Below are 24,600 nucleotides of genomic sequence, written 5' to 3'. Positions count from 1 at the left end.
AACTGCTGTTCACAAACGATCTCTATCAAACCTCACTGAGCTCGAGGTGTTTGCCAAGGAAGAATGGGCAAGAATTTCAGTCTCTCGATGTACAAAACTAATAGAGACATACCCTAAGCGACTTGCAGCTGTAATCGCAGCAAAAGGTGGCGCAACAAAGTATTAAGTTAAAGGAACCGAATAATATTGCACGCCCCACTTTTCAGTTTTTGTATTTCCACAAAAATTTAAAATAACCAGTAAATTTTGTTCAACTTCACAATTGTGTCCCACTTGTTGTTGATTCTTCACCAAAAATTAACATTTGGTATCTTTATGTTTGAAGCATGATATATGGGAAAAGGTTGAAAAGTTCCAGGGGGCCGAATACCTTCGCAAGGGACTGTATATATAACCTGTAACATTATACATTATACTTTTCAAGAAAGGCATCCAGGCCCCTCTTAAATTTTAGTAGGGAACCCCTCATTACAACATCATACGGCAGAGAGTTCCATAATCTCACTGCTCTTACAGTAAAGAATCTGCGCCTGTGATAATGTTTAAACCTTCTTTCCTCCAGACGTAGAGGATGCCCCCTTGTCCCCGTCACAGGTCTAAGAGTAAATCATTAGAAAGGTCTTTGTACTGTCCCCTCATATATTTATATATTGTAATAAGATCACCCCTTAGCCTTTGTTTTTCCAAACTAAATAACCCCAAGCATAATAACCTGTCTTGGTATTGTAGACCTCCCAGTTCCCTAATAACCTTGGTCGCTCTTCTCTGCACCCGCTCCAGTTCAGCTATGTCTTTCTTATACACCGGAGACCAGAACTGTACACAGTATTCTAAGTGTGGTCGCACTAGTGACTTATATAGAAGTAAAATTATGTTCTCCTCATGAGCATCTATGCTTCTTTTAATACATCCCATTATTTTATTTGCCTTTGCAGCAGCTGCCTGACACTGGCCACTAAATGTGAGTTTGTCGTCCACCCATACATCCAGGTCTTTTTCAGTGACAGTTTTGCCCAGTGTTTTACAAGTAAACACGTAATTATATATGGTGGGCTATTTATACGGATACACCTAAATAAAATGGGAATGGTTAGTGATATCAACTTCCTGTTTGTGGCACATTAGTATATGGGAGGGGGGAACTTTTCAAGATGGGTGGTGACCATGACGGCTATTCTGAAATGGGCCATTTTGGATCCAACTTTATTTATTCCAATGGTGTGAGGGTCATGTGACACATCAAACGTATTGAGAATTTTACAAAAAAAACATTGGTGTGCTTGGTTTTAACATAATTTTATTCTTTCATGAGTTATTTACACTTTTATGACCACTTATAAAATGCGTTCAAAGTGCTGCCCATTGTGTTGGACTGTCAATGCAACCCTCTTCTCCCACTCTTGACACACTGAAAGTTCTCACACAGCGGTAGTGCCATAAGTGAAAGCACCGGAGTTCACTCATGGCAGTGCAGTGATAGACTATGGGAGGGATTACCTCCTGTCAGTGTATCACCAGAGGTCAGGTAGAGCAGTCACATCTCCCAATGTGATTGTTCTGCACGAGAGATATTCGTAGGACACTCGGTATTAAATGGACTACAGTGGATAGGGAGTATTATATGTTGGTTTATTATTTTATTTTTGTTGCAGGAGAAGAGGTAGTCAGGGATTAGGCATTCAGTAAGTCTGGTTAATTTAGATTCAATAAATGAGTCTGTGTGATTATTTCAAATAAAGGACTTTATTCTGGCTGTGTGTTTATTTACCATACAGCTACAGGATTAGTAATGGATAGGTGTCTTATAGATGCCTCTCCATTACTAAGCCGTGGGATTGATGTAACCGGACAATACAAAGGTGACAACAGCCCCACAAATATGAACCCCACTTGCCACCACTACAGGCTTCTGTTTGCTTCCTCAAACAGGGGCACTTTTTTAATTTTTGCAAGAGCTGTGTATATAATATTCACTTATATTTGTTTGTGTGTAAACATTATATTTGAACATAGTATGATTGTATGTAATGACATTATGGTCTTCAATAGAGAATGAAAAAGTAGAGGTTGAACAAGGAAATTACACCACAATTCTTTTTTTTTTTTAACACCTTTATTTCGCTTACAAATCCACATGAAAATCCTCATGAAAAAAAGCATCAAATATGCATCAAATCCGCGTGGAATTTCAACTGCGTTTTCTGCTAAGAGGCAGAAACTGCACAGAAATTTCCGCAAGCAAATCCGCAACGTGCACACGTAGCCTTATAATACCAGACTATGTGATGTGATAACATCTAGGCACTATGGGGAAACCGGCGCAGCCGTGCGGCTGACTATTTGTGAGGCCTCACTCACACAGCAATGTCTGAAATGGCACTGGGCATATTGTTTTGTTATATCCTCAAGGAATCTAATTGCAAATTGTTGAAAATCATCGGGAGCTGTGCGCCACAGCAAATTTGACTTGAAGTAAATTTGCATTCAACTAACTCCATCATTTCTAATACCGTATACACTCGAGTATAAGCAGAGATTTTCAGCCCAGTTTTAAGGCTGAAAGTGCCCCCCCCCTCGGTTTATACTCGAGTCATATACGCCAGGGGGTGTCAGATCATACTTACCCCTACCTGGCGCGGTCTCTGCAGCCCCTGCTTCTCACACGGTCTCCGGCAGCTCTTCCTTCCGTCAGCGGTCACATGGTACCGCTCATTAAAGTCATGAATATGCGCATATTCATGACTTTAATAAGCGGTACCACGTGACCGCTGAAGGAAGAGCTGCCGGAGACAGTGAGAAGCAGGGGCTGCAGAGACGTGCCAGGAGGGGGTAAGTATATGCGATATTCACCTGTCCCTGTTCCACCGCTGCGCGCCGCTCTGTCCTCCTCATCCTCTGGCTGTGACATTCAGGTCAGAGGGCACGATGACGTGGTCATTGTGCGCCCTCTGCTGAGCGTCACTGAGAGGACCCAGAAGACAGAGTGGTGCACGACGGTGGAACGGGGACAGGTGAATATCTCAGGTGCCGGGGCCTGAGCCAGCGGTGACGCCGGCACTTGGCCCCCATAGCGCGCCGGTGTCCCCGCCTGCTCAGGACACTGGCACCTGGTCCCCAGCGACGAGAGGTGAGTGTATCATTTTTTTTTTTTATTCGCAGCAGCATATGGGGCCATAACCTTTATGGAGCATCTTATGGGGCAGCATATTGGGCATAATCTATTGAGCATCTTATGGGGCATAATCTATGGGGCAGCATATGGGGAATAATCTATGGAGAATCTTATGGGTCCATAACCTTTATGGAGCTGCATATGGGGCATATTATTCTATGGAGCATCTTATTGGGCCATTATTAACCTTTGTGCAGCATTATATGGGGTATATTTTGTATGGAGCATCTTATGGGGCCATCATGAACTGTATGGAGCATTATATGGGGCTCATGATTCAATATGGATATTCAAAAACATTTAACCTACTGATGTCTCAATTAATTTTACTTTTATTGGTATCTATTTTTATTTTTGAAATTTACCAGTAGCTGCTGCATTTTCCACCCTAGGCTTATACTCGAGTCAATAAGTTTTCCCAGTTTTTGGTGGCAAAATTAGGGGTCGGCTTATATTCGGGTCGGCTTATACTTGAGTATATACGGTATTTATCATTTAGAAGTTCTTCAAACTTACATCTCTAGATTACCAGTTCCTTCTAGTGTAGTAACTAACGTTTGCTTAAGTATTAATTCTAGCTTTTGTATTTTCTTATAGGCATTTTCAATTTCTTTCATTTTCTATTTCTTTCTAGCTCCTATTTCTATAAACTCTCCTCCTATAAACTTGTATCATTTATGTATTTGGCAGAACTATTCTGAAAATATTCTTCCTTATTTGCAATAAATTGCTTTTATCCTTCAAATTCACTAAGTAATTATTTAACTTCCAATCATAAGGCCATGTTCACACAATCAGTATTTGGTCAGTATTTTACTTCAGTATTCGTAAGGCTCTAGCCTTACAAATACTGATGTGGGTGAAAAATACAGGAGTGGTGACGTGTTCCTATTATACTTTTCCTCTGATGGTTCCACTCCTGGTTTTGGCTTACAAATACTGAACGTGTGAAAATGGTCTAAGTCAGTTTATTATGTACGAGATAGTTCATAAAATTGGTGCATGGTCAGATACATGTATGGAATCTATTGATAGATCTTTCATGTTGCTAACTAGATAGTGTGGTAGGAAAGACTAATTATTGATCTTGGAGTAATGTTGGTGTATATGTAATTTGATAGGTCAACTCACTCGGTTTCTTACAGAGGTAGACACAAGAACCATATCTATTTAAAGTCCGCATGACTTATTGCAATCCTCATAACCACGTCAAATCAAAAAAACTCAAAGTCCTCAAGAACTAGGGAAAAAACCTTAAATAGTGCGAGCATATATTCCCAATAAAAGCAATTTTAATCATAGATATTAAAATATCACCAACCCAGTGTATACCATACCACAAGCCAGTATAGACATAACCTGTCCAATTCCCTACACTAGTCTGCTGTCCCTTCCTGAGAGTGGGGGTTGGCACCCTAGACGATACGATCGTTGATTGTTTGGCGCCCCCACTCCGCGACGGCTGTCCCAGACTAGCCCTGATATCCCCTAATAGTTTACAGGTGGGAAAACAGTAATTGATAGTGTAGAAATGAATAGACAGAACTTAATTAACAAGAGTAAAATGCTGACAGGTTATAACATATATAACTCTATTGTCTAAAAATCCAGGTCAAAAATCCCCAATCAAAGGGTATATATCCCAAATGCAGAAATCTGCACAAGCAAAGATGTAACCAATGTGTATAACACACTCAAAATGGGGATTATGAAAAAGCTGTATGTCAGCATTAGAAAAGATATGCCCAATATTTAACACATATGAAATTGGGTGCAAAAACAATCAATTCCTGTGAAAGTAGTCCCCCCACTCCGAAAAGGACAATATGACCATAAGACAAGAGACCAGTAAAATACAGTGCAAGATTCACATAGCGAATTGGTCAAAAAAAGATGAGTTCATACTGATTTCCAATCCAGCAGAAACAGAAAATAGCAGGGACTTTAACCCCTACTGAGCTCCAGCCTCAACGCGTTTCCCCGTCTTAGCGGTTCATCAGGAGGCCCGATTAGGAACCTAGCAGTGCCACTGATATGAGGTGTCCAGATGAAGAGGCATCATAGCGGCAATAGAGTTATTGATGTTATAACCTGTCAGCATTTTATTCTTGTTAATTAAGTTCTATCTATTCATTTCTACACTATCAATAATTGTTTTCCCACCTGTAGACTATTAGGGGATATCAGGGCTAGTCTGGGACAGCAGTCTCGGAGTGGGGGCGCCAAACAATCGCATCTTCTAGGATGCCAACCCCCACTGTCAGGAAGGGACAGCAGACTAGTGTAGCAAATTGGACAGGTTATGTCTATGCTGACTTGTGGTATGGTATACACTGGGTTGGTGATCTTTTAATATCTATGACTAAAATTTATTTTATTGGGAATATAAATCCTCATAACTACGTCACCAGAAAACGTAAATACAGCCTTTGTCGGGCAGTAGGTAAAACATAAAGTAACAAGTCCATACAATAGTGTTGGTTAGCCCACCTGGCTTAGATTCCAGGTTCCATGCTCTTTAGCTAAGGATATTCAATCCAGGAGACCTGCAATCTCCATACGTCCAGCTTTCCTTAACACCAAAACAAATCTTCAGAGCTTGTACCTCCAGACCCACCCACACTCAAATGCTCTAGAAAGTAGAGTATTTATCCTCTGGACTCCTTCAATCATCATAGCACTAAACATGGCTGATTAACCCCTCTCATCACTTAGTGTGCTGGATGATTTTTCCTAGGTTTATGTTACTGAAGCCCACAACCTCAGTGCTACATATGTCCCTCTCTAGTACTTTTGCCAGTAACTTTGTCACTGTAAATACAGTAGAAAGTCAAATATTTTGTATCAGGATATATATGGCTTTGCAATCATCCAGAATTTATTGACTGAAAACATTTCCTAATAGATTTTAATTGTCTGTAAGATAACGTGGAGGAACCTTAAAGTGAACCTGTCACCAGTTTTGGCCGATATAAGTTCCGACGATCACCTTTCAGGGCTGACATACAGCATTCTATAAAGCTGTATATCTGCCCCAACCCGACCTGTAAGAGAAGAGAAATAACTTATTATACTCACCTGCGGGACGGTCCTGTCCGATGGGTGTCGCCCTTCTTAGTCCAGTGCCTCCCATCTCCTTGTGATGCCGCACTCCTGCTTGCTTCGCGTGGATGACGCATCCCTGCGTCATCAACAAAGGTTCCTCGGCATTGCGCTCCTGCGCAGGCATACTTCTCAGCCTTGTTGAGGGCAGAGCAAAGTACTGCATTGAGCAGGTGCCAGGGAAGGTCAAAGAAGTCCAGCACTTGTACACTGCAGCACTTTGCTCTGACCTCAACAGGGCAGATACGTACGCCTGTGCAGGAGCGTGGTGCCAGGGAGACTGTGTGGATGATGCAGGGACACGTCATCCGCACAAAGCAAGCAGGAGGGCGGCATCGCAAGAAGATGGGAGGCGCCAGACCAAGAAGAGCGACACACATCGGATCAGACTGCCCCGAAAGTGAGTATAATGAAAGTCATTTTTCTTGTCTTAGGCTGGTTTCACATTTGCGTTTTTTAGCGCTGGAAAAAAACGCATATGTGCGCATGCGTTTTTTCCCCTATATTTAACATGGGTGCGCATGCATGCGCGCTTGTAAGCGCATGTATGCGATTTTCATGCGCTGCGTTTTTTTGGGGTGTGCGTTTGTATTTTCCAGACGCAGCATGTTGCATTTTTTGGCCCTGCAAAAAAGCGCATGCGCACATATGCGCACGTTTTGCGCTAAAAATGGCCATTATAGCCTATGGATGCGCATATGTGCGCACTGGCATGCTCATGTATGCGTTTTTTTGCATATGCGTTTTTTTTTTTTAACCATGGAATTTAGGGGTTTGGGTTAGAGTTAGGGTTAGTTAAGGGGGTTTAGGGTTAGGGTTAGGGTCAGGGTTAGGGTTGGGGTTTGGGTCAGGGTTAAGTATGGTTTGGTTAAGGGTTAGGGTCAGGGTTAGGGTCAGGATTAGGGTTAAGTATGGTTTGGTTAAGGGTTAGGGTCAGGGTTAGGGTCAGGATTAGGGTTAAGTATGGTTTGGTCAGGGTTAGGGTCAGGATTAGGGTTAAGTATGGTTTGGTTAAGGGTTAGGGTCAGGGTTAGGGTTAGGGTTAAGTATGGTTTTGTTAAGGGTTAGGGTCAGGGTTAGGGTCAAGTATGGTTTGGTTAAGGGTTAGGGTCAGGGTTAGGGTCAGGGTTAGGGTTAAGTATGGTTTTGTTAAGGGTTAGGGTCAGGGTTAGGGTTAGGGTCAGGGTTAGGGTTAGAGTCAGGGTTAGTTAGGGTTTAGGGTTTGGGTTAGGGTTAAGTATGATTTGGTTAAGGGTTAGGGTCAGGGTTAGGGTTAGGGTCAGGGTTAGGGTTAGGGTCAGGGTTAGAGTTAGTAAAGTCATGGTTTGGGTTAGTGTGAGGGGCCACCTAATGTTGGAAAAAAACGCAAACGCGGTAAAAACGCACTAAAAACGCATACAAACGCATAAAAACGCTGCGTTTTTTTCATGCATGCTCATAAAAATGCTTGAAAAAAACGCAGCAGTTGTATGCTTTTGTATGCATTTTTTCAATGCGTTTTTTTGCGGGAAAAACGCGCTGCAAAAAAAAGCAAGTGTGAAACTAGCCTTATAGGTTTGGTTGGGGGCAGATATACAGCATTATAGAATGCTGTATATCAGCCCTGAAAGGTGATGGCCGTAACTTATATCGGCCAAAACTGGTGACAGGTTCTCTTTAAGTGGCATTTGTTTGTAGGTCGAGTGGAATGTTAAAATTACCTTCTTTTTAAAAAGTTTTATTTTTTTCCATTTACTTAAATTCAGATTGTTTGACATCTGGAGTGTACACAGTCATAGCAAACAGTGTTTGCATCCTTGAAATTTCTCCAAGAAAATTGCAATTACGGTACATATTGTGTTAGGCGTCAGGTTCCTGTCGCTGCACAGCGGGAATCCTGAGCCTTGCTTCCAGCGGTCTCCCATTACTCTCCAGCCGCAAAGGAGGTTGCTCAGCAAACTCGTCGGTCCAGGCGCTCTGCCCAGACCAGCTCCGAGAGTTTGCTTGCTGCTGCCACCTCTGGCAAAGCTATGACAATACATGCTGCTCAGCAGCGAGATCCTCCAGGAACTAAGTCCCCATGTCGGGCCACTGAGCATGCCCGTGGAGTGATCTCGCATTGGGATCGAAGGTCACGTGCTCAGGTCCTGCTCCTGTTCGGATTGGCCCATCCGAGAAGTCAGGAAGGTCCGGGACGCTCGCGGCTATAAAAGGTTTGCATGGCCGCTCGGCCATGCGCTAGGATAGACTGTATTTACAGACTATGTGGAGTGAGTGATGTATGCACGTATGAATGTCTCTGGTGAATGACTCATTAAGAAACCCCTACCCTTGGTACGCATGTGTTGTACAGCCTAGCCTGCTAGTGCCCAGGCTTAGGTGTAGGTAGGACAGAGGCTGAGTCAGGCATCAGTCCTCACCAGGGACTCGGCACGCCTCAGTGCACGTGCTCCACTTCATAGCCAGCGACGTCACACACTCAGTGGGTCTAGAGGGACTCTAACCCCGTGTCCTTGGGGTAGAGTTCTGTGGCCGTACACCGTGTGCTCCTTTGGCCGGGCTCTGTGAGCTAAATAGGCTTCGGCATCTACGTTCAGCGGTTGTGCGACTCTGTGCATTAACAGAGTTCGCGCCTGTTCACATTGGGTGACGTAACCCACGTGTGACTGTTTTTACGCCGCTCTATTCTTCCACCATTATCTAGCAGCAGTGTACCACCTCTGCACGGTGGACCCCGGGTTGCGAACGCACCTACTATTATTTTATAATTTGGTGCGTTCCGCCAGCCCTAACATTATCCTAGCGCCAGGGTCTGGCTAGTAATGGCGGACGAACAGCGACTGTTGCAGTACATCCGGCAGCTGCAGGGCAGGTTGGCGGCTCTCGAGCGTCCAGCTTCAGCTGCGGATGTTACTGCTGTCGCTGTTCAGGCAGCCACAGAGGCTGTCTCCTGTGTGACCACTGCCATCCCTGCCCCGACTTTGTCCCGCCTCCCACTGCCCGAGAAGTTCTCGGGTGATAGTGCCTATTGTAGGGGTTTCGTGAGCCATTTTTTTCCCTCTTGTCGGGCAGGGCTTTGGAGTGGGCCACACCGCTGTGGGAGCGTGGTGATCATGTGGTGCAGAGTGCCTCTCGGTTCTTGGACACTCTGAAGCATGTCTTCCTGGGACCGCGAGTCATTCATGACACCGCGCTCCGGCTGCTAGCATTGTCACACGGTTCGTCCATGGTCAGCCACTTTGCCGTCCAGTTCCGGACGCTGGCCTCGGAGTTAGAGTAGCCAGATAAGGTCCTCATTCCGGCATTTTGGAGCGGGTTGGCTGGCCATGTGAGGGACGACCTGGCCATCAGGAAGATTCCTGCTACACTGGAGGAGCTTATCACCGTCTCCACCCGTATAGACCTTCGCTTTGCCGAGCGAAGGTTGGAGCGGACCCAGTGTAGGCAGAGGTTCAGGTTGGCACCTAGTTTTGCTAAACCTCTCGAATCTCCAGATCGGGCGTCCGTGCGTCAGGGGGCTTCCCGCGAGGGATCCAGGCCCCGGCCCGCTCAAGCCCCTGGGATCGGCAGTCCGGTCACTTTGCCAACCAGTGCCCACAGCGGCTGGGAAGACGCTCGCCCCGAGTGGCCGTAGGAGGCGGCTCACTAGAATCCGCTGCGTTTTCCTCCAAGTTGTCCTTTAAGGGGACACTTGAGTTTGGTTCTTCCACTCTGGCGGTGGAGGTTTACGTGGATTCCGCAGCGGAGGGTAATTTTATGTCATCTGCCTTCGCTCAACGGCACGCGATACCACTGCTTATGATGTCCCAGCCAGTCACCGTCAGAGTAGTGAATGGCGCGACTCTGCCCTCACAGATTACCCACCGAACCGCTCCACTGATATTCTCGGTATCTCCATCTCATCGGGAGATGATATCCCTCCTCGTCATGCCCGAGGGTATCGACCAGGTCCTTCTAGGGGTCCCCTGGTTGCGGTATCATTCTCCCCATACAGAGTGGTCCTCGGGGAGAATTCTTGGTTGGAGTAAGTCATGTGAGGGTAGATGTCTGAGGGAATGCGTCCAGGTTGCCTCCACCGAGGTCCCCGCAGATCTTTCCTCGCTTCCCAAACACTATCGACAGTATGCGGACGTGTTCTCCAAAAAGACGGCGGAGACACTTCCACCGCATCGCCCCTATGACTGTCCTATTGACCTCTTGCCTGGTGCTGAGCCTCCCCGGGGTCGAGTCTATCCCCTATCTCTCCCAGAGACAGAGGCCATGTCTCAATACATCAGGGAGAATTTGGCAAGAGGATTCATTAGGAAGTCAGTGTCACCAGCGGGGGCAGGATTCTTCTTCGTCCAGAAGAAGAGTGGGGAACTACGTCCTTGCATCGATTACAGGGGTCTTATCGCCATCACCGTTAAGAATAAGTATCCTCTACCCCTGATATCGGAGCTGTTTGATAGGCTACGGGGAGCAAGTGTGTTTACCAAACTTGATCTGCGGGGGGCTTACAACCTGATTCGCATCCGTGATGGGGACAAATGGAAGACGGCATTTAACACCAGAGACGGGCACTATGAATATCTGATGATGCCCTTCGGGCTCTGTAATGCCCCTGCCGTCTTCCAAGATTTTGTGAACGATATCTTCCGGGATATGCTTACCACCTCGGTAGTAATCTATCTGGATGATATTCTCATCTACTCTCCAGATATTGACTCCCACTGGAGAGATGATGCAAAGTTTTCGACCTCCTGCGGGCAAATTCCCTCTATGCCAAGTTGGAGAAGTGTGTGTTTGAGCGGGAGTCCTTGCCTTTCTTGGGCTATATCATCTCAGCCCAGGGTTTGGCCATGGATCCTGCCAAGCTACAGGCGGTGATGGATTGGCAGGAACCCCATTCTCTCAAAGCGGTGCAGCGCTTTATGGGGTTCATTAATTACTATCGCCAATTCATTCCCCACTTCTCGACTTTGGTAGCACCCTTGGTAGCCCTCACCAAGAAGGGTGCAAACCCCAAGTTGTGGTCAGAACCTGTCTCCAAGGCTTTCGCCGCTATTAAATCCCACTTCGCTACCGCTCCCATTCTACATCGCCCCGATGTAGATAAGCACTTCATTCTGGAGGTGGATGCCTCTTCCGTTGGTGCTGGAGCGGTCCTGTTCCAGAAGGACTCGCAAGGTCGGAAGCACCCATGCTTCTTCTCTAATACCTTCACACCGGTGGAGAGGAATTATTCCATCGAAGACAGGGAGTTGCTAGCAATGAAGCTGGCCTTCTCAGAATGGAGACACCTCCTGGAGGGGGCTCGCCATCCTTTCCAGGTGTTCACCGACCACAAAAATTTGGTCTATCTATAGACTGCCCAGTGGCTGAATTCTCGCCAGGCCAGATGGTCCTTGTTCTTCTCCCGATTCCATTTCACCCTGCATTTTCTCTCTGGAGAGAAGAACGTCCGGGCCGAGGCTCTTTCTCGCTCCGTGGTGTCATCGGAGGAGGAGGAGCCTCGTCTGAGTCTGAGGACCGTGGCTCCGGTTGCTCTCGAGTCGGTACCTCCGGGCAAGACTTTTGTCCCTGCCCATCTGCGACCGGAGGTCCTCTCTTGGGCTCATTCGTCCAGGGAGGGGGGACATTTTGGGACCAAACGAACCTCTGATCTCCTGGCGAGGACATAATAATAATAATAATTTTTATTTATATAGCGCCAACATATTCCGCAGCACTTTACAATTAAGTACTGGTGGCCGCATATGGCTCGTGACATCAGGGACTAAATTCAGGCGTGCGTCTCTTGCGCCCAGAATCGGTCCTCTCGACAGTGGCCCGCTGGGTTACGCTATCCCCTGCCGGTAGCGGACAGGCCCTGGGAGATGGTCGGTATGGACTTTGTGGTGGGTCTGCCCAAGTCCAGTGGCAGCACCGTCATTTGGGTGGTCACCGATCATTTCTCCAAGATGGTGCATCTGGTACCACTCTCGCGGCTACCTTCTGCACGGGGCCTGGCAGCGTTGTTTATTAAACATGTTTTCCGCCTGCATGGCATGCCGGATAAGATTATCAGCCACCGGGGCCCTCAGTTTGCATCTCAGTTTTGGAGAGAGCTCTGTTCTCTGCTCAGCATTGAGCTAAATCTCTCCTCGGCCTATCATTCCGAGACGAACGGGTTGGTTGAGAGAGCCAACCAGACCCTGGTGACATATCTGCGACATTTTGTCTCGGCCAGGCAGGATGATTGGGCATCCTTGCTGCCGTGGGAGGAGTTCGCTTTGAACAATACTGTGGCCGATTCCACCGGTCAGACTCCATTCCTCTTAAATTACGGCCAGCATCCGCGCGTCCCCGTGCCCATGTTGTCCACCGACTCTAGGGTGGCAGACTGGGCAGTGGAGGCACGTGACATTTGGGATCGCATGCAGGATGCTATCCGGGCATCCATGGAGAGAATGAGGGTATCCGCTGACGCACACAGGCGTCCTGCTCTGACCTTCGCCCCTGGCGACTTAGTGTGGCTTTCTGCCCGAAACATCAGGCTGCGGGTTGAATCCGCTAAGTTCGCACCATGCTATATTGGCCCTTTCAAGGTCCTCGAGCAGATCAACCCTGTGGTCTACCACCTGGCCCTTCCACCACACTTGGCTATCTCGGACACGTTTCATGTGTCTCTCCTTAAGCCGGTTCACATGTCCCGGTTTTCTGAGCCATCTGCCGGGACATCGGACTTGTCGTCAGACGAGTTTGAGGTCAATGCCATCGTGGGATGTAAGGTGAAGTGGGATGCAAGGTGATGCGAGGCAAAAAGTTTTACTTGGTGGATTGGAAGGGTCTTGGTTCTGAGGCTCGGACCTGGGAGCCGGTGGAGAACATCCACGCTCCTCTTCTCATTGCGGAATTTGAGCGCAGCGAGGCTCAGAGGGGGGGGCCCTAGGAGGGGGGGTAATGTTAGGTGTCGGGTTCCTGTCGCTGCACAGCGGGAATCCTGAGCCTTGCTTCCAGCGTTCTCCCATTCCTCTCCAGCCGCAGAGGAGGTTGCTCAGCAAACTCGTCAGTCCAGGCGCTCTGCCCAGACCAGCTCCGTGGGTTTGCTTGCTGCTGCCACCTCTGGCACAGCTATGGCAATACATGCTGCTCAGCAGCGAGATCCTCCAGGGACTAAGTCCCCATGTCGGGCCACTGAGCATGCCCGTGGAGTGATCTCCCATTGAGATCGAAGGTCACGTGCTCAGGTCCTGCTCCTGTTCGGATTGGCCCATCCGAGAAGCCAGGAAGGTCCCGGACGCTCGCAGCTATAAAAGGTTTGCATGGCCGCTCGGCCATGCGCTAGGATAGACTGTATTTACAGATTATGTGGAGTTAGTGATGTATGCACGTATGAATGTCTCTGGTGAATGACTCATTAAGAAACCCCTACCCTTGGTACGCATGTGTTGTGCAGCCTAGCCTGCTAGCGCCCAGGCTTAGGTGTAGGTAGGACAGAGGCTGAGTCAGATATCAGTCCTCACCAGGGACTCGGCACGCCTCAGTGCACGTGCTCTACTTCATAGCCAGCGTCTATAGCGGCGCTCGCGGCAGCGACGCCGCACGCTCAGTGGGCCTAGAAGGACTCTAACCCCGCGTCCTTGGGGTAGAGTTCTGTGGCCGTACACTGTGCGCTCTTTTGGCCGGGCTCTGTGAGCTAAACAGGCTTCGGCATCTACCGTATTTTTCGGATTATAAGACGCACCCCAAATTTTGAGGAGAAAAATAGGAAAAAAACTTTTTTTTAATAAAACTGTGGTGCCTCTTATAATCCAGGCATCTTATTGCTTACTGGGGTTGGTGGCTGCGGTGAAGCAGGGTCCCAGGGTCGCTGCTGGAGGAGGCAGGAGTGGGGTGATACTGCAGGCCACAGGAAGGGATGAGAGCTGCCAGGGGGGCTCGTGCTGCTACCAAGGGGGCTCATGCTGCTACCAGGGGTCTGTGCTGCTACCAGGGGGGCTCGTGCTGCTGCCAGGGGTCTGTGCTGCTGCCAGGAGGGCTCGTGCTGCTACCAGGGGGGCTGTACTGCTGCCAGGGGGGTTGTGCAGCAGCCCGGGGCTCTGCCAACATTTACCGGGTGTCGGCTGCAGGGGGTGTTCGAGTGTCCGTCGGCGCTGTGGGTGTCTCCGGGTGCCCAGCCGTGTCTCCACATGCCCAGCCGTGTCTCCGGTTCCCATCCCAGGGCTCTGCCGACATTTTGCGACAGGCCAGAGCCCCGGGGCTCCCTCTGTATTGGCTCCGACAATATGGCGGCGCATGCGCGGATGGTGATCTCGGGACTGAGATCTCGAGAGATGAGATCTCTGAAATCTCATCTCTCGAGATCTCAGTCCCGAGATCACCATCAGCGCATGCGCCGCCATATTGCTGGAGCCAATACAGAGGGAGGCGAGAGGGAGCCCCGGGGCTCTGGCCTGTCGGAAAATGTCGGCAGAGCCCCGGGATGGGAACCGGAGACACCGCTGGGCACCCGGAGACACCCACAACGCCGACGGACACTCGGACACCCCTGCGGCCTACACCCGGTAAGGTATATCGGGTATATCCTCTTTGTAAGAAGCACCCCCATTTTCCCCCCCAAGTTTGGGGGAAAAAAAAGTGCGTCTTACAAAGCGGAAAATACGGTAATATTATTTGTCCAAATGCTCTTGGAGAATCTTGGCCTGGGTAGTGAAATCCTCATCTCTACTACAATTCCATCTGATGTATTGGTATTGACTCTCCTAACTGAATGACCAACAAAGAAACACAAAACGAACGAACCTAAATGAACACAGGGCCTTGCTCTAGGCACAGCAAGCCAGGTGCACGTAATAAGGACCTCAAGTGCTAGGTTTTAATCCTGTCCTACCTGGTTTCCTACAAACCTTACCCTCTGCCAAAAGTCAGAGGCTGGCATCGTCTGCCAACACAGAGAGCCTAAAGGACTCTAAACTGACCCGAGTAGGAGGCTCATGTTTGATGACACGAGGGTGATCCACTAACTCCAAGAACCTGCCACTATTTTTAGGTACCAATTTGTAGCCATGCTGATTTTGGAGAGGTGGCAGAGTTTAAGCCACTTTGACACCGCAAGGTTGGCTTCTGTCCAGCCAAACAAGAGAGGGTTCTTGAGTGGGTCCCTAATCTTCCAGGGTTTAGTTGCCATAATATATGGGGAAGGGTTCCTTTTCCTCATTCAATTAACTTTATAGTTGACCTCTGCCACTTTTTCTACCACCTTACAGTGTACCTGGCTTTGGGTAAGGAACTTGCTTTCCACTATGGGTACTAATACATGTTTCCGATCCCAAGCTTAAATTGTCACAATCAAGCTGACCAATTATACCCCATGGATTTTGCCTCTTGTGCCTTGAGGAAGTGCTCTTCCTAGCTGTAGACACACAAATAATCAGCTCTACCCACATGGCAATTCAGGTCCTGCTTCTGGCTCAGTGGGTTCACACTCACTGGTGACTCAGACACAGCTGAGCTAGTCCCAGTTCAGACACATAAAATAGTTATTGTCCTTAGCAACAAGTGATACTTGCAGTTTGGTGCTCACGACCACTGCTGTATCCTACCAGAGAGATTCTGGCTTGTCTTGAGCAGCTCCAACACAACACACAGTGCTCTGCTCCCCCAGCTGACTGACCAACAAATGCACACAGGGCCTAGCTCTAGACATAGCTAGCCAGGTGCATGTAATCAGGACCTCAAGGGCTAGGTTTTATCCCTGGCTTTCCTACACTATGGACAGTGGTTTTCTAGAAACTGTATTGAGTGAAAAAAAATGTAGATGTAGCCTTAGCCAAGCACAGTTGGGTCACTATTCATTTTATGCTAGGCTCAATAAATGTTTGTGATTCTGTGGTGTTCCAGCAACATAAATCAAGACAACTAAAGTATCCGGCTGACAGGAAGCACACTGGTATACTACTTACATCTTAAAATACGTACATATATATTTATGTACCATTCTAAAAGCTTTTTAGGTGGGACAATTATGATTATGATTTTCTTTCTTTCAAGTGACCGTAATGATATCTGGCATGGGTGAATAAAGTAGAAGATCAATAATAAAACAGTTATTGGCAGAACATTTTGTAAACTGCATCATTTACATATTAACATAATAAAGTGAGAAAAATACATTGAAAATAGCTTCAGTACCTTTCCACCAGATAATTTCTTTGCGCTTTCGAAAAGCTCATCAATGTGTGAGGTAAAAGACACAAAATCTGGTATCACAAATTTTCTCCGAAATGCCTGTGTTAAAAGCACAATGTTGCTCTGAACACACCTATGATAAAAGGGAAATAAAAAATAATTAGGATGAAAGGCCATATAAGTAAAAATATTGATTTTATGCTAATGCTCACTATTTACAACTTAAACACTTGTTTGTTCAAGCATTATAAGAGTCATTTTCACCCTTTGTATAGAAAACATAGGCAACACGTCCTTTAACCTCTTCACGAGCTTGGACCTATTCATATGTCATGGAATGGAAGGACTTCTTGACCTAAGACATATGGATATATCCTGGCAATTTGGCGAGGACAAAAGCTGTGCACGTGTGATCACCGCCGGCTGTTCAGCTGTCATACCAGCTGACATCCATCTCACACTGCCGGGAGTGGTATTAACCCCCTAAATGCTGTGATCGATATCGATAGCAGCATTTAGAAAGCAAGGAGAGGGAGGGGGCTTAGTCATCGCGAGAACCCGATTGTTACCATAGTGACCCAAGGTACTCATGACGACATAGGGATCACCAGGCTATGTTGCAAGCCCCTTAGACCATGCTCAGATCATGGTTTAAGAGACTTGTTAAAGTGCTGCACCGACAGGTATAAAGCATTGCAATGGTCATGAAATGTAATGATTTATAACAGCAATCAAGGTGCTGAAAGTGAAAGCCCCATAGAGCGAATAAGAAAAAAAAAAAAAAAATTTTAAAAATCCATTTTACATAAATCTGAAAATATAATAGTAATAACAAAAACATTAAAATATAATAATAAATACATATTTTTATGTAAAAAATAGATAAAGTAAACATATTTGGTATCGACGCATTCAGAACAACCCCACCTACAAAACTGTCACACTAGTTAACCCCTTCAGTGCACACCTTAAGGATTTTTTTTAAAAATGCCCAAACTATGCTTTTTTCATCATACTGCTTAACAAAAAGTGGAAAAAACTCAATTAAAAAGACTAATGTGGATAAAAATAGCATCTCTGAAATGCCATCTTGTCCTGCAAACACGTCGCTAGTCAGCTTCATCAGTGGAAAAATAAAAAAAGGTACAGCTCTCTCAGTATATAGCAATGCAAAAAACTTTTTTTTCTATAAAATAGTTTATTATGTAAAAGTGCCAAAACATTAAAAAATTATGTAAATGTAGTATCGCTATAATCATACTGACCCAAATAATAAAGATGCCTTATCAATTTTACCAAACACAGAACGGCATAAAACAAGACCCCCCAAAAAATTCCTGAATTGCTGTTTTATGTTCAGTCTGCCTCCCAAAAATGGGAACAGAAAGCGATCAAAAAACGCTATGTGACCAAAAATGGTGCCAATAAAACCATCAAAAAACAAGCCCTCACATGACTCTGTCGCCAAATCATGGAAAATTACAGATCACAAATTATGGCAATCCAAAAACTTGTGTTTGAAATTAAAAGCGTTTTTTTTAGTGTGTGACAGCAACCAAGCTTAAAAAAAAGTAATTGCAGTATTGCAGTAATCGCACGACCCAAAGAATAAAATCATCTAGTCACTTATACCACACGACACATAGCGTAAAAAATAAGTAAAAACAGTTCTTCACCTGCTGTTGATTTGTTCATTCTGCCTCCCAAAGACTGCATTAAGGCTCAGCACACATTTATCCAGCTTCTCTAAGCTGAGCTCTTACACCAGGCTTTCCGTATAAATCTCTGAAATGTGTGATTCATACAGACACCCCGGCGCAAGATTACCTATAATGAGGCAGATGGGGACATTATGGATGCTGTCTGGCCTAAGATTCGGAGGTGTCTGTCTTTTTAGGTGTGCATAAAAGTGCAGTCGATCACAGTTTTGTACTCTACTGAAAAGTAGGACAACGCTGAACAGAGACCAGACGGAGTCCAGAGTAACTATGGTGCCTCAATATAGTGAATGGATCGCTCGGGGGTTTCATCTGAATCACGTCACTCAGAGATTTAGATGGAAGTCCCAAACTAAGTGCCCAGCGTAGAGCACAGGATAAATGTGATCCAAAATGTTCTGTAAAGTATTCCCAATAAAAGCCTCAATTCAATACACAAAAGAAACAGGTCTGTACTCAGGTCCTTCATCTGTCAATGGAAATATAGGGGTAGTACAAAGGCTGTAGAAAAGTGCTAATCTTCACTCCCAAATTCAAATGCCACCTTCTTTCTGAGACCCACAGTGTGCCTAAACCACATTTAGCATCCACAAGCTTGGCATTTCTGTAGCGATGAGAGCTCGTCTAATTTATGAGGGGATGTCTCCAGAAGCATTAGCAGGGCATAATGTATAGGGTACTACAATAAACAAGCACTACAATAGCAGATTTGCCATTTTCACTCAACAACATCCACTGCTGCTTGTACCTGGAAAATACCCATGGAGTCAAAATTGTCACTACATCTCTAGATAAATTCCCAAAGAGGTATAACTTCCAAAATGGGTTCATTTGAGGGGGATTCTGCTATTCTAGCACTTAGGGGCTCGGTATATGGAGTCCGCAAATTATTCTAGGAAAATCTTTGCTCAAGGAGGCAAATAGCGCTTCGTCCCTCCCGAGTATCTTCATGTAGCTAAGTACTGTACAGCCATATTAGAAATATTTTCACGTTCAGCAGAAATTGTGTGACAAATTGTGATGATATTTATTACCCATTTGCCCATGTGAAAATGTAAAATTCGGGGCTAAAACAACATTTTTGTGGTAAAAATGTAATCACTTTTTCTTCATTTCCCAATGGTATAAAATTCTGAGGCACATCCATGGTGTCAATATATTCTGGTACCTCAGGGGCACTGCCAATGTGACATGGCACCCTTAATCCTTTCCAGCAAGATCAGAACTCCAACATGGCACTTCTTCCCTTCTGAGTTTAGCACTGTTCCTCAAAAATAGTTTTCAACGATATATGGGTGTTTCTGTGTAGTCAGGAGACACTGCACAACAAATTTTGATGTCCATTTTTGTCCTGCTATCCTTGTGAAAATGATGGGGCTCAAACAAGATTTTTGTGGGCAAAAACAAATTGTCATTTTCACAATTTAACTTTAACCCCTTTACCCCCAAGGGTGGTTTGCATGTTAACCCTTTTACTCCCAAGGGTGGTTTGCATGTTAATGCCCGGGCCAATTTTTACAATTTTGACCACTGTCCCTTTATGAGGTAATAACTATGGAACGCTTCCATGGATCCCGGTGATTCTGACACTGCTTCCTCATGACATATTGTATTTCATGTTAGTGGTAACATTTCATTCATATAATTTGCGTTTGTGAAAAAAATGAAAATTTCACAAAAAATTTGAACATTTTGCAATTTTCCAACTTTGAATTTTTATGCCCTTAAATCACAGAGATATGGCACACAAAAAACTTAATACTGTATATACTCGCATATAAGCTGAGATTTTCAGCCTATTTTTTGGGGCTGAAAGTCCCCCCCTCTTGGTTCACACGCGAGTCATATACGCCAGGGGGTCGGCGGGGAGAGGGAGTGGGGGTATCAGATCATACTTACCCCACCGGCATGGTCTCTGCCGCCCCCGCTTCTCCCATGGTCTCAGGCTCCTTCCTTCAACGGTCATGTGGTACCGCTCTTTAAAGTTATGAATATGCGCATATTCATGACTTTAATGAGCGGTACCACGTGACCGCTGAACGAAGGAATAGCTGCCGGAGACCACGCCAAGAGGAATTGCAGAGACTGCGCCAGAAGGGGTAAGTATAAGCGATATACACCTGTACCCGGTCCACTGCTGAGAGCCGCTCTGTCCTCTGCTAGTGACGTTCAGGCAGGAGAGGGTGCGGTGACGTAGTTAGTGCGTGCTGTGCCCCCTGCCTGAACAGTCACTGACAGAGGGACCCGGAAGACAGAGCGATACCCTGCAATGTTCCAGGGACAGGTGAATATCTCTGGGGCCAGGGCCCTGAGCAAGAGGTGACACTGGCACCTGTCCCCCATAGCGCACCAGTATCCCCGCCTGCTCAGGACACCGGCACCTGGCCCCCAGCAATGAGAGGTGAGTATGCCATTTTTTTATTTTTTTATTATTATTTCCAGCAGCATATGGGGCCTATTCTATGGAGCATCTTATGGGGCAGCGTATGGGGGCATAATCTATGGAGCATCTTATGGGGGCATAATCTATGGAGCATCTTATGGGGCAGCATATGGGGGCATAATCTATGAAGCATCTTATGGGGGCATAATCTATGGAGCATTTTTATCAGGATCCTGTCAGCGCCGGCGGACTGCTGCAGCTGAACAGGATAACTCACCCAGACTACGGGGGGACCCGGGGTCCGATACTGCAGGGAAAATTCTGACACCAGGACCTGCGACACTGAAAGTAGTTTAGCAGCACCAGGACCTACGATCATGTGACCACAGGGGGCGTGGCTTAGCATCCTGCTGCTGGAGATGGCAATAGAGTTCTATAACAGGAATCCTGGGAGTACAGGCTAGGGAAACTCAGATCAGACAAACAGAGGGTCATTCACAGAGAGGGCGGCGCGGTACCAGGGGGACAAGCAGAGAATAGTCAAAACGTAAGCAATGAATCATGCACAGAGATAGCAACGCAGTACAAGGGGGCAGTCAGAGAATAGTCAGGTCCAAAGCAAAAGAGTCATACATGGGAATATCAGAGCAGTACAAAAGGAACAGGCAGAACTCGTAACAGGGACAGAACAGGATCAAAACCAAGCAAGCACAAAGTATCACAGTCACAAAGCACACTAGGGTCACACACTCGGCCAAGGGTCTGAGTATAAGCGACAAGGAGTGATCCCACAATGAGGCTATAAAAAGCCTCTCAGTCTCAGAGAGAGGCTGTCCAGATTAACCTCTGAACTACCTGATCACACAAACACAGCAGATCATGACAATTTTATTGGGCAGCATATTGGGCATATTATTCTATGGAGCATCTTATGGGGCCATTACTAACCTTTGTGCAGCATTATATGGGGCGAATTTGTATGGAGCATCTTACGGGGCCCATCATGAACTGTATGAAGCATTATATGGGGTTCCTGATTCAATATGGATATTCAAAAACATTTAACCTACTGATGTCTCAATTAATTTTACTTTTATTGGCATCTATTTTTATTGTTGAAATTTACCAGTAGCTGCTGCATTTTTCACCCGAGGCTTATACGCGAGTCAATTCCTTTTTCCCAGTTTTTTGTGGCAAAATTAGGAGGGGGGGGGGGGGTCGGCTCATACTCAGGTCGACTTATACATGAGTATATACGGTAAGTAACATTTCCCACATGTTTACATTACATCAGCACAATTTGTGAACCAAATTTTTTTTTTTGTTATGAAGTTATAAGGGTTAAAAGTCTCATTTTTACAACACCATTTTTTTCTTTAGGGACCACACCACATTTGAAGTCACTTTGAGGGGTCCCTATGATAGAAAACACCCCAAAGTGACACCATTCTAAAAACTGCACCCCTGACAGTACTGAAAACCACATTCAAGAAGTTTATTAACCCTTCAGGTGCTTCACAGGAATTTTTTGAATGTTTAAAAAAAATGAACATTTAATTTTTTATCACAAAAAAATTACTTCAGGTCTAATTTTTTTTTTATTTTACCAAGGGTAACAGGAGAAATTGGACTGCAAAAATTATTGTGCAATTTGTCCTGAGTAAGCTGATACCTGATATGTGGGGGGGAGAAACCACTGTTTCAGCGCATGGCAGAGCTCGGAAGGGAAGGAGCGCCGTTTGACATTTTCAACGCAAAATTGGCTGGAATTGAGATTGGACGCCATGTCAAGTTTGGAGAGCCCCTGATATGCCTCAACAGTGGAAACCCCCCACAAGTGACCCCATTTTGGAAACTAGACCCCCCAAGGAACTTATCTAGATACGTGGTGAGAACTTTGAACCCCCAAGGGGTTCACAGAAGTATATAACGTACAGCCGTACAATTATAAATCATATTTTTTCCACAAAAATTATCTTTTCACCCCCAACTTTTATTTTCCAAAACAGGACCCCAAAAGTTATTGTACAATTTGTCCTGAGTACGCCAATACCTGATATGTGGGGGTAAACCACTTTTTGGGCGCATGGCAGAGCTTGGAAGGGAAGGAGCGCCGTTTGACGCAAAATTGGCTAGAATTGAGATCGGGCGCAATGTCGCGTTTGGAGAGCCCCTGATGTTCCTGAACAGTGGAAACCCCCGACAAGTGACCCCATTTTGGAAACTAGACCCCCCCAAGGCACTTATCTAGATGTGTTGTGAGCACTTTGAACCCCCAAGTACTTCACAGACGTTTATAACGCTCGGGCATGAAAATAAAAAAATAAAAATTACACAAACATGATCTTTTAGTCCCATATTTTTTATATTTTCCCAAGGGTAACAGGAGACATTGGACCCCAAAAGTTATTGTCCAATTTGTCCTGAGTACACTGATACCCCATATATGGGAGAAAACTACTGTATGGGCACACGTTGGGGCTTGGAAGGGAAGTAGTGACGTTTTGGAACGTAGACTTTGATGGAATGGTCTGTAGGTGTCATATTGTGTCTGGAGAGCCCCTGATGTGCCTAAACAGTGGAAACCCCCCACAAGTGACCCCATTTTGGAAACTAGACCTCCCAAGGAACTTATCTAGATGTGTGGTGAGCACTTTGAACCCCAAAGTACTTCACAGAAGTTTATAAGCCCGGGCGTGAAAATAAAAAAAAAAAAAATCATTTTTACCACAAACTTAATCTTTTAGTCCCCAATTTTTTTATTTTCCCAAGGGTAACAGGAGAAATTGGACCCCAAAAGTTGTTTTCCAATTTGTCCTGAGTAGGCTGGTATCCCATATGTAGGGGAAAATCACTGTTTGAGTGCATGGCAGAGCTTGGAAGGAAAGGAGCACCGTTTGACTTTTTCAACGCAGAATTGCCTGGAATTGAGATCAGACGCCATGTTGCGTTTGGAGAGCCTCTGATGTGCCTAAACAGTGGAAACTCCCCAATTCTTGCTCCAACCCTAACCCTAATCTCAGCCCTAACCCTAGCACTAACTGGAAAATGGAAATAAATACTTTTTTTTTTTAAATTTTATTATTTTTCCCTAAGGGGGTGATAAAGGGGGGTTTGATGTAATATTTATGGCGGGTTTTTATGTTTGGCATCTGTCATATGCTAAAAGACGCTTTTTATTGTAAAAATACTTTTTGCATCACCACATTTTGAGAGCTATAATTTTTCCATATTTTGACCCACCGAGTCATGTGAGGTCATGTTTTCTGTGGGACAAGTTGACATTTTTAGGCTAGTTTCACACTAGCGCTTTTGAGCGCAGCGACGGCCTGCGCACGGCCGCCGCTAAGCCCCGCCCCCTGCCGAGTCCTCCGCCTACCGGCGCATGACGCTGCATGCGTCCCCTATCTTTATCACTGGGGGCGCAGGCGGTGCGCAATATGCGTTTAGCGGCGCATGCGCCTTTTTGACGGTGCGCCGAGCGCAACCAAACTGCAGCAGGTTGCGTTTGGCGCAGGTCGGCGCACCGTCAAAAGGACACATGCGCCGCCAAACGCATATTGCGCACGGCCTGCGCCCCCAGTGATAAATATAGGGGACGCAGGATGCATGCAGCGTCATGCGCCGGTAGGCGGAGCTACCGGCGGATGCGCGGCAGGGGGCGGGGCTTAGCGGCGGCCGTGCGCAGGCCGTCGCTGCGCTCAAAAGCGCTAGTGTGAAACTAGACTAAAAATGTCAACTTGTCCCACAGAAAACATGACCTCACATGACTCGGTGGGTCAAAATATGGAAAAATTATAGCTCTCAAAATGTGGTGATGCAAAAAGTATTTTACCCCATTTCCGCGTGTGGTAATGTTGATAAAGCAGTTTTATTCTTCGGAGCAGTACAATTACAGCGATACCTCATTTAGATCTTTTTTTAATGTTTTGGCGTTTTTATACAATAATAGCAATTTTATGTAAAAAAAATATTTATTTTTGCAACGCTTTATTCTGCGAGCGATAACTTTTTAATTTTTTTGCTGATGACGCTGTATGGCAGCTCGTTTTTTGTGCGACAAGATGACGTTTTCAGCGGTACCATGTTTATTT

At 46.0% G+C, this 24,600-nt stretch overlaps 1 protein-coding gene across 5 annotated transcripts in view; it reads right to left on the bottom strand.

Annotated features, from left to right (window-relative positions):
* Positions 1 to 24,600, bottom strand: part of LOC141067709 (glutaminase kidney isoform, mitochondrial-like) — a 484,569-nt gene that overhangs the window by 362,953 nt on the left and 97,016 nt on the right. For all 5 annotated transcript variants that reach the window (XR_012226460.1, XR_012226459.1, XM_073558127.1 and 2 more), the window contains exon 4: positions 16,409 to 16,538. Coding sequence is in view for 3 of the 5 variants with exons in the window: in XM_073558127.1 (XP_073414228.1) it covers positions 16,409 to 16,538 (130 nt within the window). In the remaining 2 variants the exon portion in view is untranslated. The remainder of the gene's footprint in view (positions 1 to 16,408; positions 16,539 to 24,600) is intronic.

This window comes from Dendrobates tinctorius, unplaced genomic scaffold (genome assembly GCF_039654945.1).
Source record: "Dendrobates tinctorius isolate UK_male_01 unplaced genomic scaffold, ASM3965494v1 ptg000254l, whole genome shotgun sequence".
In the NCBI taxonomy this organism is placed as follows: Eukaryota; Metazoa; Chordata; class Amphibia; order Anura; family Dendrobatidae; genus Dendrobates; species Dendrobates tinctorius.
The sequence above is the reverse complement of the archived record's forward strand: the minus strand, read 5'-3'. Positions and strand labels throughout refer to the sequence as shown.